This window comes from Chlorocebus sabaeus, chromosome 23 (assembly GCF_047675955.1).
Source record: "Chlorocebus sabaeus isolate Y175 chromosome 23, mChlSab1.0.hap1, whole genome shotgun sequence".
NCBI lineage: Eukaryota > Metazoa > Chordata > Mammalia > Primates > Cercopithecidae > Chlorocebus > Chlorocebus sabaeus.
In genome coordinates, this window is record NC_132926.1 from 14,216,508 (window position 1) to 14,233,864 (window position 17,357).

The 17,357-nt window shown below is 44.0% G+C and overlaps 1 protein-coding gene across 11 annotated transcripts in view; it reads right to left on the reverse strand.

Annotated features, from left to right (window-relative positions):
• TENM2 (teneurin transmembrane protein 2) overlaps positions 1 to 17,357 on the reverse strand; it is a 702,758-nt gene that overhangs the window by 55,730 nt on the left and 629,671 nt on the right. For all 11 annotated transcript variants that reach the window (XM_038009398.2, XM_038009393.2, XM_073010537.1 and 8 more), the window contains 5 exons: positions 12,770 to 12,889; positions 8,957 to 9,218; positions 7,919 to 8,186; positions 4,239 to 4,382; positions 3,471 to 3,720 (listed from right to left, as the gene is read on the reverse strand). In XM_038009398.2, coding sequence (XP_037865326.2) covers positions 3,471 to 3,720; positions 4,239 to 4,382; positions 7,919 to 8,186; positions 8,957 to 9,218; positions 12,770 to 12,889 — 1,044 coding nt within the window. The remainder of the gene's footprint in view (positions 1 to 3,470; positions 3,721 to 4,238; positions 4,383 to 7,918; positions 8,187 to 8,956; positions 9,219 to 12,769; positions 12,890 to 17,357) is intronic.

Consider the following 17,357-nt stretch of genomic DNA (forward strand, 5'->3'; position numbering starts at 1 on the left):
ATTCAGAGGCTCAGCTCTGGGGTGGGTAAGCGAGATAGGAACGGGCACTGACTCCCGAAATTGAATCATTCAGCTGCCAACTCACAATGGAGAAAAGACATAAGCAAGACAGGTCTCTTCCTCCCCCTCCCTCCCTCTGCTGGTTGCTGTTTTGAAGAGAGGGGATTGACAGCCCTTTGTTTTCAGGTATGTAGTGGGAAGAAAAGAAGAATAAAACCAGTGTTCTTGTAAAAGCTTAACTTCTAATCGGCTCTGGGTACCTGGCTGATGAAAGTAAGAACAAGGCTAAAGGCAGTTAAAAAAATCACACAGCTGTCGAGGGAAATTGGGAGCCATATTCCACCTCAAGCTGTCCTAATGTCACCACGTGGGCATGGCGTGACTTGCTCTGATTGGGCCCTTAGCTTGCACCATTGACGTTGTGACCTCCACAGCTTGAGAGACATGGAGTCAGGGATAACTCCAACAAGAGGGAGGAGATGGGTCTGCATTTTCTTTTTTTTTTTTTTTTTTTTTTTTTTTTGAGACGGAGTCTCGCTGTGTCGTCCAGGCTGGAGTGCAGTGGCCGGATCTCGGTTCACTGCAACCTCCGCCTCCCGGGTTTGTGCCGTTCTCCTGCCTCAGCCTCCCGAGTAGCTGGGACTACAGGCACCCACCACCTCGCCCGGCTAGTTTTTTGTATTTTTTAGTAGAGACGGGGTTTCACTGTGTTAGCCAGGATGGTCTCGATCTCCTGACCTCATGATCCGCCCGTCTCGGCCTCCCAAAGTGCTGGGATTACAGGCTTGAGCCACCGCACCCGGCCAGGTCTGCATTTTCTTTAATTTAAGCAACCTATCTTGAGCACCTAGTGTGGGCCAGGACCTCCTCTAGGCATTAAAGGGACAAAGATGACCAAGGGGTGTGCCCTGCAGAAATTCACATGCTTGGGCCCTAAAGACTTACACAGACATAATGACAACAAGGCATTCAGTGGCATCAACTCTAAGATCAGAGAGTACAGTGACTCAGAGGTGGGTGAGAATGGCTTCTGCTGGGGAAATCAGGCTACATGGAAGAGGGGGCCCTGACGCTGCGCCTTACAGGTGGGTGTGATGTGGTAGATTAGGTAGGGAAGGTATTTTAAGCAGAGCAAGCAGCAAGAATGAAGGTTTGGAGGTCGGACTGTACCAAGTGAGGGCTGATTAGCCTCTGAGCAGGAAGAACGGTGACAAAGGAGGAAGGGCCTGATGTGGAAGACTACAAGGGCCAGATGAAATACTTCCACCCTTTTTTCCTATAGGCAATGGTAAAGCACAGTGCTACCTCCACCCTGCCCTGCCTTCTCCCATGGTTCTCTGATGCCCATAGGGTGCCTGAGAAAAGGAGGCTTTCCTAGGATTAAAAAAACAAACAAAAACAACATCTTGGGAAGGGAATCTATATGGATGGGTAAGTCTAGGAAAAGTGATTTGTCTGATCACCAGTTTGGCAGTGTGAAGGCTACCTGGCCTCCTCCCACGTGTCTCCTTCTTGCTCTCATTGTTCACCCTCTGGTTACCATGCCCCCTCCTCCACCCCAGGCTTGTCTCTAGATCTCCATGATGGTTGGCATTTGGCCCTTCAGCTCAGCTTGAACCGCACTGACTTCCCCAGGTGCTACCTCTCATGCTCACATGGGTGTTTTCTGAGCCTGTGTTTCATCCCCTTTTGTACCGCAGAGCCCAGCACATGCCTGGCTCACCTCCATGCTCAATACGTGCCCACTGGATCCCTGAGGCTGCAACCTCCTCAGGATGAAGCTCTTGTTTTCTCCTCTCTTTTTACTCCTCTCAGTCCCTGGCACACTCTCAGCTCCCAAGAATGCTCAGCAGCAGTTGCTGGGGGCAGGCCACTGATATTTCTCCCAGATGGGGCCTCAGAGACTCTCAAATGCAAGTGCAACCTGCAGCTCCTTCTAGCAGAGAGGCTGAGGCTGCTTCAGAAGATGCCATCATTCACTCATTTGTCAGGCCAAAATCCTAGGCAGGGCCCTTGATTCGTTTCTGTCTTTGTTCATTCCTTACACCTGATCCATCAGCAAATCCTATCAGATTTATCTCAAAATCTAATTGGACACTAATTGGAGCACTCCTCTCTCTTCTGCTACCATTCTGGTTCAAATCACCATTGCCCCAATCCTGGACAATTGCTGCAGCTTCCCTATGGGTTTTCCTGCCTCCACTCCTGCAGTCCTACAGTCTACTCCACACACAATAGCCAGAGTCATCTTTAAAAAAAAAGGAAATCAGATCATATCAATTCCACCCCACTCCCTACTTCAACCTTCATTGCTTGTTCATTGAAATACAATGTACTCTTGTCTAAGTGGTTAGTGAGACTCTGATGCATTGAGGTACCCTTCCCTGAGCTCACCACCCTCCAGCCACATTAGGCTTCTGTCAGTCCTTAAATCAGTCAGGCTCCTGGCTGGTATAGGGCTTTCGAACAACTTCTCTCTGCCTGAGTACTTTTCCCCAGATCTCCCCATGGCTGACGTCTATCACTCAGATCCTAGCCAAACATCACCTAGTACAAGAGGTTTCTCCAACTAATTCATCTTACGTAGCCTCCTCATCCATGTACCCTCCCTGTCCCCCAGTTACTGTTTCTTACTCTGTTATATTTCCCCTAAAGCAATTAAGGATACTGGAGATTATTATTTTTTATTTGACCACATGATTTTGTCTGTGGCGCCTTATCAGAACACAAACACAACAACAGGTACTTTTTTGACCCCACTTTTTTTTTTTTTTTTATAGTCAGAAAGCCCCTGGGACATGGTATACATTCAACAAATATTTCTTGAATGAAACTTTGCCCCTTTCTTATAGATCTTATTTCTCTCTCTAAGTACAGATCTCCTGAGTTGAGGGTCTGAAATCAACTTTCCTGGCAAGAGCATGTCTAAGAGCTTTTAGGGGTCAGTTTTTTCCCAGCACAGAGGGGTACGGCCTTCAGACTTAGTAGCCAGCAATGGGCAGGAGGAATCTACCTAGGCTGGCCAGAAATTACACAGCAAAGCCTACACAGTAAAGGGAGTGCTATCCTAGTGAATGTGCAAAGACCTAGAGAATTTATAGAGAGCTAGCAGATAGAGATGCTCAATACAACATTTTGAATTAGCAAATGAACATTAGTGGTTCTCAAACTTTGATGTTTGTCTACAGAGCTTCTTAAAAATAAAAGATGCCTCGGTTGTTCTCCAGTCTGGAGACTAAAAGCCTTGTCTGTAAGTCAGTTGTTGACTATTGTATCAAATCTGTGTATATTTTTTCAAAGATACACAAAGCATTTCTCTCACCTCCTTATTTGACTCTGGGCCTAGGTTTTGGATCACAAGGACTATATCTTCTCCAGAGAACCCCAAATGCAGCCCCAGTTACCCAATCAAACTCAGGAGTTATGAGGGGGCAAGAGAGCAACAGAAGGTTGCCTGTATGGCCATTTACCGTAACTCCAAGATGCTGGTCACATTTCGAGAGGGAAAGATGCGTCGAATGTAATTGAAGTCGCCCACATAGAGGCTCCCATCGATTCCAACAGCCAGAGCCACTGGGGCCAGCAGCTTGTTGCCTTCAGCAAGGCCGTTGCAGCTGGGACAGGAAATGCTCCGGCGGCGACCGTTGCCCATGATGCTGGTGATGATGGCAGGCTGCTGAGTCAGGAACTGGTTTTCCCCAGTGCCCTTGTGTAGGATTCCTGTGGGGGTTGGAGAATGGGAGGGGTTACTGAAGCCCTCTGGGGAAGACACGTGTATTGGCCAACTGGGAGGGAGGGGAAGAGAAAAATTAGGAATCTTCAGTGCTTGAGGAGCTCTCCAACTTCTTCACGATGTGGAGAGAGCTGCAGTGGGGGAGGTGGACCCCACATGCTGTGGCATTGGGTAAAATGACACTTGGGAGGATAACTAAAGAAGCTTGTAATCCCAGCTTCCTGGTAGACTGGGGCAGGAGACTACTTGAGCCTGGGAAGTCGAGGCTGCAGTGAGCTATGATGGCTCCACTCCACTACACTCTGGATGACAGAGCAAGACCCTATTTCTATTAAAAAAATAATAAAATAAAAGGAGAAGGTAGGAAAATCTATGCATATTTTGAGCACTTGATGAAAAAATGACCAAGGGAAGGGGAGGTGTGACCACTTAAACGCTGAGAAAAGAGACAAGGTTCCAGAGAAGTGGCAAGGCTATGGCTGGGAAAGAAGACGTGTTCACGTACCACTTTTAACATTGAGGATGTGGTGTTTGTCCAGGGACCAGCCACCGAGGTTGGAGGGGTCCAGCTCGAATCCCTGAAGGAGGGCTGTCCTTTTCTCCCAGAGAATTAGACTGGGACAGGTCTCATATTCAAACCCAACAGACACTGAAAGATAAACGGGGTGGGGCAGAGCGAGAGAAAAGAGAGAGTTTACTTGATTACTCCAGAGCTCTGTAGCAAGAATGAGAAGCACGTGTTCGCAGTAATACAGATTCTGTTCCAAAAACTCACTCAAAGAGGCAGGCTGATTGCTTTTCTCCTTGTGATTCTACAATATTAAATTCAGATTTTTGAGTTGAACTCAACCTTGAAACTTTACACAGTAGTACTCTGTGGGGATGGAAAGACCTTTCCAATGAACGACTGGCTTTCAAAAATGACCCTGGTGACATGGAGGGAGGAAAGGAATCATTTGAAAACCTGACACAATTCCCCTTTAGAGATGGACAGGAGACTGTTTCTCTCAGCCTGCTGTTCACGGCATGCATTCATTATATTGTGTGTCATTTATTTCCACTTACTAGGAGAAAGCCCTTTGGGATGGTACTGGCTCATTGACATGGAGATTCTGGGAGCAATAGCTGTGTAAATTAAGACACTTGATGTGTTCACTCAGGATTCCAGAAAGTGCCAGGAGAGGCAGGCACCAGCAGGGGTACAGCCTGCCAGTTACATGGGGATTCAATGGGGAACAGAATCCAAAAGCTGTTTGTAAAAATGCTGCATTTGCCACATGGACAAATGGGAGAGAGAGGTGGAAATGAAGGACATTAGTCCTAGCTTGGCTCCAAGCTCACGCTTCCTTGGGGCTCCATTTTCCCCACGTGTAAAATGGGTTAAGTGAAGCCTCAATTTCTCAGACAGATGTGGTAAGGAGAGATGAGACGAAGCGCTGAGATGCCATACATTTTTAATTGGAACGCTGGTCTAGAAATATGAGGCATTGTTATTATTGCTATTCCTACTGCATTAAACTCTTAACTATGTGTGTCACCTTTGGGGATTCTCTGCAGCTTTAAAAAATTCCTGAGATATAGAAGTGTCAATACGAATGGGGGATGCATTTTTATCTTTAAAAAAACCCTATATATTTCCTAGCTTGTCCTCTGAAAATGCCAAGAAACAAAGGCCAAATGACCAGCCCCAGCAGCAAAGAGAATTGCTAGTGCCTGGCTTGTGGCCTTGATATATTATTTCTCATTAAAAGGAATCAGGGCTTCTGGAAGAAATGGCTGGAGTAAGAAATGAACACAATGACACCAGCCTACTTTATCATACTAGATAGCAAGGAAGGAATCAAAATCTATTAGGGTCATGTCAAAAGGGTTTGGGAATGAGCTTGAAAAGGTGCCCACTGACCAAAGATGGGGCCATTTGGCCATTAGTGAGGATAATAACTTCAATGGATTGAAACATACTAGATGTGTTTCGGCCCACGAGTTCATAATGGTATTTAAGAAACATTAATTTGCCACCACTGGATGATGAATCAACTCATTATATTGAAAACTAGTAAATAAAGGGAAATAATCAAACATTTATCTATTCTTTCCTATTTGAACTGTACTTTAAATAACCAAGTAGTTAAGGAGAAAGCATCTCTGCATAGAAGTATTTCAGCTAATAGATGAAGAAGGAAGTATAGAATTAAAATATCATTTTGCAATCCCTAATGACCAGACAGACTAGGCAATGAACATCAATGGCTACTGAAATCTCTAAAAAATATACAACTTGACTTTAGGCGCCTCTTGACGGAAGGACACAGCCCCACCTATCACCTTGTTCTGCCAAAACAAAAAATCAAAAAATCAAACCTGAACCTGAGAAAGCTTCAAAGCCCAACTATCAATGGTCAGGAGATATAGGGAACAGAGGAACAGGCCAAATATCCATTATTACGCAATTCGAGAACCAACTAATCAATCAACCAACCAACCAACCACGCTATATGGGGAATTCTACAGGCACACAACCCAATTTCTTCAACAAACAAATTATGAAGGTTAGAGAGAGAGAGAAAGATAAGGAAAGATAAAAGAACTTTAAAAAACGGTTTAAGAGAAATCAACCAATTGCAAAAGGTGGATCTTAACGGGATATTGAGACAAAGTATTAATAGTTTATGGTATTTGTCAGGCAATTGAAATACTGAACAATGATGGGCTATGTGATGGTTTTAGGGAATTATTGTGTTTTTTTTGTTGTGATGATAGTTTTTATATTTTTAGAGTGTTTTTAGAGATACATTCTTAAATATTACAGATTGAATGATGTGATGTCTAGGACTTGCTTCAGGAAAATGTAGGAGAAAGGGGAGTGGATGGGGGTATGAAAAAAGAGGCCTCATCGTGAGTTGATAATGGTAGGCACTGGAGTATATGGAAGTGCATTACAATATTTAGTCTACTTTTTGATATTGGCTGTCATTTTGATATTAGCTAAAGACAGATATTTTTATATATATATATATATAATATTTTTATATATATATATATATATTTGATTAGCCAGTGTTGTATATTAAATGCACTAGTTACTCTGGGAACTTCTTACTATCTTGGTTAAGTTAATTCCACTTACTGATGAAGCAGACCCCCAGGGCTGTATCCTAAGCAGGTGTAACCTGTCAGTGGCATGATCTTGGGCAAATTTCTTACCCTTTCCCTCCTGCCCCATATGCACAATGGGGTTATGAGAGTGCCTGCTTGAGGGGTTATTGAGAGGTTACCCAAGACAAAGGATTTAGCACAATGCTCTCTGCATGAAGGGAAAGTCTGATAAACATTGGCTGCCAATTATAGTGAAAATTTCTGAGGTTGCTAGTTTCTTACTTTGGTAACTTATCTTTACAGTTCTTAAAATACACACGACTATTGGTGAAGAGAACACAGGATTCTGGATTTTAATTAATTCCTAGATAGCTTTCTACATGTAGGAAGATACAAGGTAGGTTAAGATTAATCTACAGCTCACAACTCTGATAACGGTAGGACCCTTCTCTTACGAAGATCTTTTGTAAGGAGGGAATCGTGATTCCTTCAAAAGACAAAGCCCTGGAACATAGCATGTGGCTTTCTGATCTCCTCAAACCCTGTTTTCTGATTATTTAGGGGCATTCTGTGCCATTTACAAGTGCTCTGTCTGGAACATGAACTAGCCCCTGACCACCTCTCTCCCATCATCTTGAATATTTTCCTTTTCCACTACACTCCAGCTACACCGGCCTTCTCTCTGTCTATTAAACACACCCTGCTCTTCTCTCTGCCTGAAATCCTCTTTTTCTGATTTTCATGTGGTTCCTTCTTGTCAGTAAAGTCTTTGCTTAAATGCTGCCCTGCGGAGGAGGCTTCCCTAAATACTCACCACAGTTGCCCCTCCTTCCCAATATAGATCATTTACTTTTATTTTCTTATTAGCACTTATCCTTTTTGATATTTCTTTGTTTCATTTGTATTTATTATCTCAATACCTTACCAAAATGTAAAGCCCATGGAAGAGGAATCTTATCTGTCTTCTTGACCACTGTGTCCTTATCTACTGGAATGGTGCTTGGCATATCCTTGGAACTCAATAAATATGGGTCGAATTAACACACGACTAAATCCATTGATCAATAAGTGGTTGAAACCAAAACATACCAACAGCATCTGAGAGTCCATACACCCTTTGGCCATATGCATCTGTCTTGTCCCAGATGAAGGTATAGGCCAGGTTGGGAGAAGCCTGGAATGACTTCTGGAAGAGATGCCCCTCGACAGCCACCATCAGGTGAACCCTGATGAGGTTCAGGGGCACTGTGGACTGGGTCATGGTGATCTTCAGCAGTGACTTGTACCCTGCAGTTCTGGAGCTCAGATAGCGAAGTTTCACACTGGAACCAGGGAGCTGGATTTCTTCATGAAGAACCTGGAAAGGCAACACGTGGCAGACATACACCTCAAACACACCTGTGCAGGTAAACTGTAACGCTGATACTGTCAGTCTGCTATGTCTCTCACTGAGGCATCACATCTTATGTGGGTGCAAGAACCACTTACCACCACTGAGAAAGAACAACAACAACAACAACAACAACAACAACAACAACAAAAACTTTATCCTCCACCATAGAGTGATGGGGCTGAGGTTATGATTTTTGGATTAATAATTATTCTAGGTCACTGTTGTGTTTCTTTTTGAAAAACCACACTGTTGGCAAAAGATGTAAATAAGAACAGCAGGCTTTATTGCTAGCTGCATGCAAGGAGGCCACGAGAGGCTGTAATTATATGAACCTACAACTTCCACTGACAATCCGTATAAAGCAACAGGGAGGCAATAATATAATATGCCCTCTGCTGTAACACCAATGTAGATCATTAAAGTGCCTCTTATCATGTATCTCTGTGACTAACAGGAATAAAAAGCAGTTTGCAGGTGGGTTGCACATATGTATGTTGTTTTTATTTTATTAAAAGCTCTGATGACTGCCAAAGTCTTGAACAACTATCTGCAAACATGCAGAACAGCCAAGAGGGATTCAAACTTTCATCTCTGGTGGCTATAAATGTTATTATGCTCCCACTTTTTTCACTCCCCTATAATATTAGTTTCTGGTCCACTCGGGGAGAGGCAGTGTCCAGTTGGTTTTGGTTAGGGAAGTCCTGAGAGTCCTGCCCTGGCACAGCCATTCCTACCTGGGTCTCAGGTACGATGGGATTCTGCCCAGGGGCAGCACTGAAGAAGGTGGACAGAGGGGAGGAGATGATGATTGGATCGGGCCGGACAAAGCCACTGAGGTCACAGCTGGGGATGGAGTTCTCCTCGGTCTTCATCACCAGGGTGTCCATGGCATAAAAGCTGTTCCACGGCAGCCACACGGTGCGTTCCTGGCTCATGAATGGGGCTCGCTCAAAGTGTAGAGTCAAGGAAGCACCTCCATTGGCGATCAGGTCGAACCTGGAGAGGGAGTAAGTGAGCTGATGAGAGGGTAGACTCACCTTTAGACAAGGCAGGATGCCTCTCCTCCTCCCTTGATGGCCATGGGATGGGCAGAGCACAGAGGAGAACATGGGCTTTGGAGACAGACAGGTGGGGCTGGAACCCAAGCTCTATCACTTACTAGTTGAGTGGCAATGGGCAAGTTACTAACCCTCTCTGAGCCTAAGTTTCTTCATCTGTAAAATGGGAATAATTACACCAATATACATGGCATGGCTAAGAGTGAAACATCACCAGTGTAGAGCAGAGCTCAACAAACTATGACCCATGAGCTAAATCCGGCCCACCACCAGTTTTGCTAAATAAAGTTTTACTGGGCAGGGCACAGTGGCTCATGGCTGTAATTCCAGCACTTTTGGAGGCTGAGGTGGATGGATCCCTTGAGGTCAGTAGTTCAAGACCAGCCTGGCCAACATGGTGAAACCCTGTCTCTACTAAAAATACAAAAATTAGCCAGACGTGGTGGCGGGTGCCTGTAGTCTCAGCTACTCAGGAGGCTAAGGCAGGAGAATTGCTTGAACCTGGCAGGTGGAGGCTGCAGTGGGCCGAGATTGCACCACTGTACTCCAGCCTGGGTGATAGAGTGAGACTAAAAAAAAAGGGTTCATCAGCATACAGTTATACCCATTTGTTTATATATCTTTTAGGCTGTTTTCCTGCTATAATGGCAGAGGTGAGTTGTTAGTGACAAGCCACATGGCCAGCAAAGCCTAAACTACTGTCTGGGCCTTTACAGAAAATGTTGCTGGCCATTCGTGTAAAGCACTTAGCACAGTCCTAGGCTAATAGAGTGTTCAATAAATAGTGTAATCATAACAATACTACGTTAGGACACAGGGAGGAGCTCATTACAGCATTCTTCTAATCAGTCTCTGCTCTGTGGCTGATTTCTTTGACAATGGTTCTTAAGCTATATTTCTGTTTGTTCCTTAAGAGCTGGATGGAGGTGTACTACCTGTAAAGTAGAATAAAGGTAGCTTTTTCCCAATTAACAGAAAACAAGAACGTTAACAGAGACTAGTGTCCTAATTTTAAGCTTTATTTTACCTCACCTCTAGAATTTCATCTCTCTCTCTCTCTCTTTTTTTTTTTTTTTGAGATGGAGTCTCCCTCTGGGGCCCAGATTGGAGTGCAGTGGCGCGATCTGGGCTCACTGCAGCCTCCGCCTCCCAGGTTCAAGCGATTCTCCTGCCTCAGCCTCCCAAGTAGCTGGAATTACAGGCTCCCACCACCACGCCCGGCTAACTTCTTGTATTTTCAGTAGAGACGGGGTTTCACCGTGTTAACCAGGATGGTCTCGATCTCCTGACTTTGTGATCTGCCTGTCTCTGCCTCCCAAAGTGCTGGGATTACAGGTGTGAGCCACTGCACCTGGCCTTAGAATTTCATCTCTTTGAGGGCAGTGGTGCTGTCTGTCTTGCTCCCTTCAGAATCCCCAGCAGCTAAGAGTACTTGGATCACAGTAAAAACTCGGTAAAAATATACTTGACTCGCTGGTTTCATCCAATCTTAGTAACACATTTGGTGTTTTTCAGTAAATGTGAATGAACAGGGAGCATATGAATATTAAGATAAATATCAGAGCATGTACAGCACAATAGTTTACTTATTAATTACTTTATTTATGTGCTTATTTATTGGGCATGCACACTGCTGGGGATAGTTCTGCATAGAGTACAGAAAAGAGTCAAATGTCTTGAAGTCAAATTGTTCCTAGTTGGCACGGTAGAATCAACATGAATATTTGGGGCACATGCCACTATGCAACAGATTGTGGGATTCCTCAGAGCATTCCCAAGCATGTCTTGTGACTTCCACAGCTTTGCAACCTGAATAAGCTGAAGAGTAACTGATCCAGGAGGTTGGATAGATGATCTGGGAAGTGGACTTGGGGCATAATTACTCAGGAAGCAGTGGAGAGGGATGCAGAAGAAAGGGACAAATAGCAAATCAAGGACTCAGCAATGTCTTCTTCTGTTGTCTCACGGGACTTCAGAGCAATTGACTCAAGGATGTCAGTTCTTCAAGAACACTGGCCTGGGCGTGGTGGCTAACGCCTGTAATCCCAGAACTTTGGGAGGCCGAGGTGGGTGGATCACTTGAGGGTAGGAGTTCGAGACCAGCCTGGCCAACATGGTGAAACCTGGTCTCTACTAAAAATACAAAAATTAGCCGGGCGTGGTGGCAGGCCCTGTAATCCCAGCTACTTGGGAGGCTGAGGCAGGAGAATCGCTTGAACTTAGGAGGCGGAGGTTGCAGTGAGCCAAGATCGTGCCATTGCACTCCAGCCTGGGCGACAAGAGCGAGACTCCATCTCAAAAAAAAAAAAAAATCACCACCACCACAACAAAAAACACTGGCTTCTAAGAATGAACAAGGGCCAGAGTAATTTTGCAAGGCACACATCTGCCATCCTGTGCTTTAAAATAATTAGATTTGGCTACAGAAATGTGTGAGTGAGATATCAGAAATTTCATGAATATTGAAGATTTGATATGAATCTTTAGACTCCTTGTTTGGGTTTCAGAGGTGGGAGAGTGAAGGTAGGGCTCCTGGGGGCTGGTAATTGTTGAAACTGCCTGTAAGGCTACCTTAGGGCATTAGAAAGAAAATCAGGCCAGACTCTTTGCCAGAGAAAGGTAAAAAAAAAACCCCTGTTCTTACCTCTGTGATATATCCAAGATTTTCCAGAGTGCATTTTACAGAAAGTGTTGGATCAGATTTGTAGCCACAGCTCCCTTCGCATTTAAAATAGAATGCCATAATTGTGTGTGTGTCTGTGTGATTTTTAGCCCAGAGTAAGTCAGTGTTTTTTCCCTCCCATAGATTTCTTTTCTTCTTCTTATCTTTTTCTTTAAATTTCTACTCTATGCCCAAATGGATTAAGGAAATGACAGAGCTTTCATCTTGATGGGGGCTGAACGGGTACATGTTTCCAATCAGAAGATAATAGGGAGAGGTTGCCTCCTTCACACAGCAGGGTGACTGCTAAATGTATTTAATTAGACTTCTCTGATTACACGCCACCCCCTCCAAACAGTAGTGAAAACAACGCAACTCCTAAAGCCACAGATGAAAGCAGAAGGGGATCACCACAGGACTCTATGTCATGTGGATTCCTGTCACCCTGCACTGCCTTTGATTTAAAACAGGAGTTCGTTTCTAAGAGCTACCTTCCCTTCTTTTTCTAGAATCTGCACCCATCCCAAAACACACACACACACACACACACACACACACACACACACACACACACACACGTGCATTGACCTGACATTAAAAAAAAGAGGTGGCTGTGAGCTGTACTAGGTAAGCTGGCTTTCCTATTTATTTTCTGTTTTTGATGCCACATCAAAAAGCATGAAATGTCTTTGGGGGAATCCTCACTAGGGAACTGGCCTGGTGGACATTCCAGTTCACCAGGGGGAATCCTGTGGTTCCATGCCAACAGCACCGTCTGTCTCTTTGCACACACGTGTGGTGCTGAGTAGGTCCTAGCCCCTACTTACGTGCCATCCTGGCGGGTGATGGTGTAGCCGTATTTTGGGTACTTGACAAAAGACACGTTCACACCGACCAGGGGAGTTCCATCTGTAGTTACTACTTGGCCTCGGATGAGAGAAACCAAGCTGAGAAAGAAAAAAACAGAAGTCTCTGAGCCACATGAAGGAGAACAAAGAGACAATTCCCCACTGCCTCTGCTCCCTCATCCTCATCTGGTTCCTCAGGCAAGGAGAAGGCTTCCAACATTAACTTCTGGTTTCCCATAACCACACTAGTGACATTTTGGGGTGAAATCCATGAGCAGCATCTCCTGTCACCGAGCTGGGCCATGGGGTCTCCTGGGCACCCGCCTTCCACTCTTGGCCTTGCTCTATTTCTTGACACTGTTTGGCTTGAGCTTCAGGTTGTCCCTCATCATTCCCAGGTGCTCCTTAGCCTGGCACCGAGAGTGCCATACTCGGGTGACAGCTTCCACATCTGGCTACTTATTTCCATTTTTTAGCTTTGGAGGATGGCCATGTTACTCTTCTAGAGGCCAGAATGTCAGAGCGGGTAGAGGGGAGCACAGAGAGTTTTATGGCTGGGAAATATATATGCATTGTCTTTTGCTGCCCTCTAAGAGCAAAATTTCTCATAATCTCAGAATGTCAGGGGGGTAGAAGGGAGCACAGAGAGTTTTATGGCTGGGAGATACATATGCATTGTCTTTTGTTGCCCTCTAAGAGCAAAATTTCTCATAATCCATGAGGGTCTGAGGAAAAGAGAACTTTGGAGATACGTATAGCAAAACCCTTCAATATACACATTCAACAAATATACATGTTTCTGCTAGGAATATATTGGATTCTGGATTCTATGTTACTACATACTTCTCTTGTGTCAAGTTCCTGCTATCTTGAAGGGTTTTGAAATCCTACCAATTTATTTCCAGTGTTACAGAACATCTCTCTCTTTCCAGACACAGTAACTAGAACTTTCCCACAAATCCCGGTTTCCAACCAGCTACCCCTGGGAAAGTCCTATAAAGCCAAAGAGATGTTACAATATTCTGCTCAAAGTCCACAGAGGGAGAACACGCATGTCTCCTCTTATCTGAATTCTCTTGACTTCACAGAGAAATGGGACAATGAGAAGCTCCATTTCTGCACCGAGCCCCCAGCCGACTGGGCAATTTGGCAAAAGAAGAGAGGTTCTCAGGCTCCCAGGGTCCTGGACACACTCCCAGTTTCTGAACTAGGTGATCAACTGACCCGTCTTTTGCCAGAACCTTGTCAAAGTTGGCTCGATTTTTGGAATGCACTTACTTTTGCATTCCCAGTTGTCCTGAAAACCGGAGGGATGCTGTCTCCCGTATCTCTCTTTTTATTAGCAATACCCCCAGCTGTTCAACTCCAACCCTTTGATGATCTCAGGAGTGTTTAGACTGTTCCACTGACAGCTCTAATTGTCTGCTACTGGCTGCCTAACAAATGAATGTCATTTTTAGCTGGTTTTAACCACAATGCTAGACTCTTTTAAAGTGGAAAACTAATTTATGAAAATAATCCTTTTGTTCAATTCCATTTTCTTATCGTAGCTCGGACTAAGATTTCTTTAAGACCTTACCAGACACTATTTTAAAATCAGTGATGTGTGTTGACGACCACAAGGTACACAGTGCTCATGATGAGAAAACAAAATTGAAAGTACATTCCTCAGTGGAGTCCCCCCACCCTTCCTTTTTTCTACAACCGCTATTTCTTTTAAATCATTCCTGTAGCAGAAGGCTTTGCAGCGTGCCGTAGGAATAACAGGAGTAGTGCTGCCTATGATTTCTATCCTCTATCTTTCAAATTCTTCCTCGCTGCTGGCTTCCTATCATTTCCAGGCAGTCAATTTGCAGAAAAGATTCAGCTAAGACATACTATCAGTTCATTTCTATTTATGATTATTGATGTGTAACAATTATCACATTATCTAGATAGTGAGATCTGCTCTATAAATTATAGTGGTGGAGTCAAGGCATTTCAGTTATTTTTGTATGCCATTATCTAGGGGAACGCCCTTTTAGAAGTCTTGAATTTTCAAGTTCTTTTTTACTCCTCGCTTTGTCCTTCGTTATTTGTCAGATGATAATGTACTGGAATTCACATGCTTACTGAACTTCAACCTATGTCTTGGAGTTACATTTCATATTTCTGAATTATGTATCCATACAGACAGCTGGAGAGCCTGGGCTCATTTGGGTGGTGCCATTTATTGTTCACATTCAAAGCTTCAGAGAGGCTTTCTCTAAAGCAACTTTCTTTCAGGTCTCCTGGGCTGGCATAGTCTACCAAATATTCTGCGGTTCCTGACTGTTCACCTGTATTTTGGCTCTAGCTCAAGGTGCCTTCTGGAAGTGGGAACCATTGATGAGGAGAATAAGATAAAATTAGAAGGGCCAGGTGAGGAAAGCGTGAAAGGGAGAATATCAGGAAATGACTGGATTTAGGGTAGAAACAATGAGAGGTTAATGAGGAAGCAGATTGAAACAGACCTTCAGAGGATGCACAGGCCTTCAGAGCATGCATTTTCAGTATAAGCAAACTACAAACCCCACTGAAATGCTTATGGCCCAGTGCAAGCTCTGCCCAGTCACAGGTCTCTAGCAAGGTGAATTATGTTCATAATTAAAAGGAAGTATACTTACAGAATCTGTTCTAGAACTAGGATTTAACAAGCGGAGTAAATACTTTTTATTTATCAGAGATCTGCGGTTTTTTAAAAAAATTTTCTTGGGAGATTCTTCTACTAAAAGAAACAGTAATAACACTGTGTATAGTATCTGTTAAAGTCAAATAAAATAGAAAGATGAATCTCTAAATTTAAAACGTTTTATTTGGGAAGGAAGAATTGCAATTCAGGGCATATGCATGGGGTAGTCTTCAGGATGTCTGAAGAACAGAGAAGTTTGGAGGTTTTATAAGGAGAAATGTTACTTACTCTTTTGAGAGAACGTTAGCTGGGACTGGTAAAGTTTTGGCGATCTGGTGAGTTCTGACTGGTGAATGATGGCGGTGGGTACAACTAGTCTCAGAGTCATAGTAGGTTGTTTCAGTCGCTATTAGATAACTGGTTTCAGGTTACAGCAGGCAGTTTCAGTAGCCAGGCCTGGGGAGAATTACATTTCTAGGGCAATGTTATGTGCCCAGAGTGCTTTTTCTTCCTGGTTTCTTGACTCTGCTTTAGTTGGGTATGACAAGAATGACCCAATTCGTCTGATCAACTTTTACATATTTAATAGTATTATCCTAATTTTACTAATCAAGAAAATGAGGTTTATGAGCCCAACACGATATCGTGTCAGGGCTGAAATAGAGGAGGGCTGAGATTATTTTTACTTTTCTATTATTTCTTTTTCTATTTTATTTTTAGTAAAATGAGAACAGAGAGAAGCAAAAGTTGTTGGCCTAAGGTGACCTTGTTAAGACACTCATATTCAAAAGAGCTGCAGGAATTGAGGCTCTCCAACTTTCCAGAGAGCTCTAACAGGCTGTAGAATTAGCTGTGCTGCCACCCATCTCTTCCCTGTCCCACCCTCACAGGGCTCTCTCGGCTGGGGGGCTGAGTCGGAGTCCAGGACTGATGAAAGGCTCATGGCGGGGGCTCCCAGATAATCACTTATAAAGTTAGGGGCTTCTGTTAGAAGGGAAGTCTGGTGTTTCTTCCCTGCTTGGAAGCCGAGAGAAGTAGCATACTTCCAGAGTTGCTCCTGGACCTACCTGAATGAGGATAAAGAGAAATAAGAGAAAGATGGCACAATGGGGGTCGTCAGGGCTGCAAAGGGGCCAGGACCATCCTACCCAAGTTCCTAGTACCTAGAAGTTTTGTGAAAAAGGACCTGACAAGCAGTATTTATTTCTCAATGTGAAGGACCACAGAGATGGGGTGTGGCATCCCCAAGTAGACCATGCCCCTCCTTCTTGCATTAGCATACACCATCGACATCTGGACCCAGACCAATTGAGAGGGAGATGAAGCATGGCCAAGCCATAAGAAGACCCCTAGCCTCTCCTACCCCTCCTCTCTACCCTCAGAATCATACATAGTGCATAGAAAAGAGGAGGGGATGGGGTGGTGGGGAAGTGTCTCCAAGACAAACCTTCCCCTTGCTTTCTTCTCCAGGAGCACAGTTCTAACTTGTCCTAGGGTGAAGTTGAAGACAAAATGAATCTATAACTTGACCCTAGAATATTCATAAGCCTCAAATTAGCAACTAAGAGCAATAATAAACCGGAGAGAATGAAGGGTGAAATGCAGTGGCACAATGCTTTGCACACAGTAGGTAATCAGGAGAGGCAATAAATGGAATTATTGTATGGATTAGAGATAATCTACACAAAGTCTCTGGCTCATCCTAGGTGCTCAATAAATTCTTGCAACTGGCATCATCTTGACTCTAAGATGTCACTGAATGATACGTTATGTTATCAAGTTAATAACAGCTTTCGAAAATACTCTATTGAGTGAACTATTTCAGCAATGCTTGAACAAAAACCACTATCAGAGGCATTATAAAGGGAGATTTAATATAATGACAATAACATCATAAAATAACAGATTTTAAAAATG